At 51.5% G+C, this 548-nt stretch overlaps 1 protein-coding gene across 1 annotated transcript in view; it reads left to right on the plus strand.

Annotated features, from left to right (window-relative positions):
- The window catches only part of LOC119592111 (prolyl 4-hydroxylase subunit alpha-3-like), an 8619-nt gene that overhangs the window by 3003 nt on the left and 5068 nt on the right, over positions 1-548 (plus strand). The window contains exons 5-6 of the mRNA XM_037940931.1: positions 50-211; positions 333-490. Of these exons, the coding sequence (XP_037796859.1) occupies positions 50-211; positions 333-490 (320 nt within the window). The remainder of the gene's footprint in view (positions 1-49; positions 212-332; positions 491-548) is intronic.

A 548-nucleotide genomic window follows, 5' to 3' on the forward strand; every position in this document is an offset into this window, starting at 1 on the left:
CGCGCGTGCGTATGCCTGATCTCTATCTGTAAAATTAAAACATTCCCAGAAAGCAACCCAGCCCTGAAAGCAGCGGAAAGCAGGACTGTGCTGCCGTCGAGATCAGATCTGGACGGAGCGGCGCAGTCGCTGGCCCTCCTGCAGCGAGTGTACCTGCTGCCCATGGAACACCTGCTCAACGGGAGGATTCTGGACACCGACTCAAGCGTTAGTCAGTACACGCAGGTCTAAATCTCATGTCATCATAAATCACTTAACACTAACTATTTTCCATGTATCTGTCTTGATACATACATATTCATACTCTTTCTTGAGTGCCATCTCCCGGCCAGGGCTGACCACGTGGGATATCTTGCGCGTGGCCAGAGCAAGTGCGGACGCTGGACGCTGGGTGAACGCTTGGCTGTGGTATGACGAGGCTCATTCAGCCTTCCCAGACCCCGACGCCCAAGATCATGTGGCTGACTTGCTTGAGTTCATAGAATACCAGGTATTGTCCGGTATTTATTGCAGACAGATAGATAAGGCAGATACAAGCAGATAGTCAG

This window comes from Penaeus monodon, chromosome 29, assembly GCF_015228065.2.
Source record: "Penaeus monodon isolate SGIC_2016 chromosome 29, NSTDA_Pmon_1, whole genome shotgun sequence".
NCBI lineage: Eukaryota > Metazoa > Arthropoda > Malacostraca > Decapoda > Penaeidae > Penaeus > Penaeus monodon.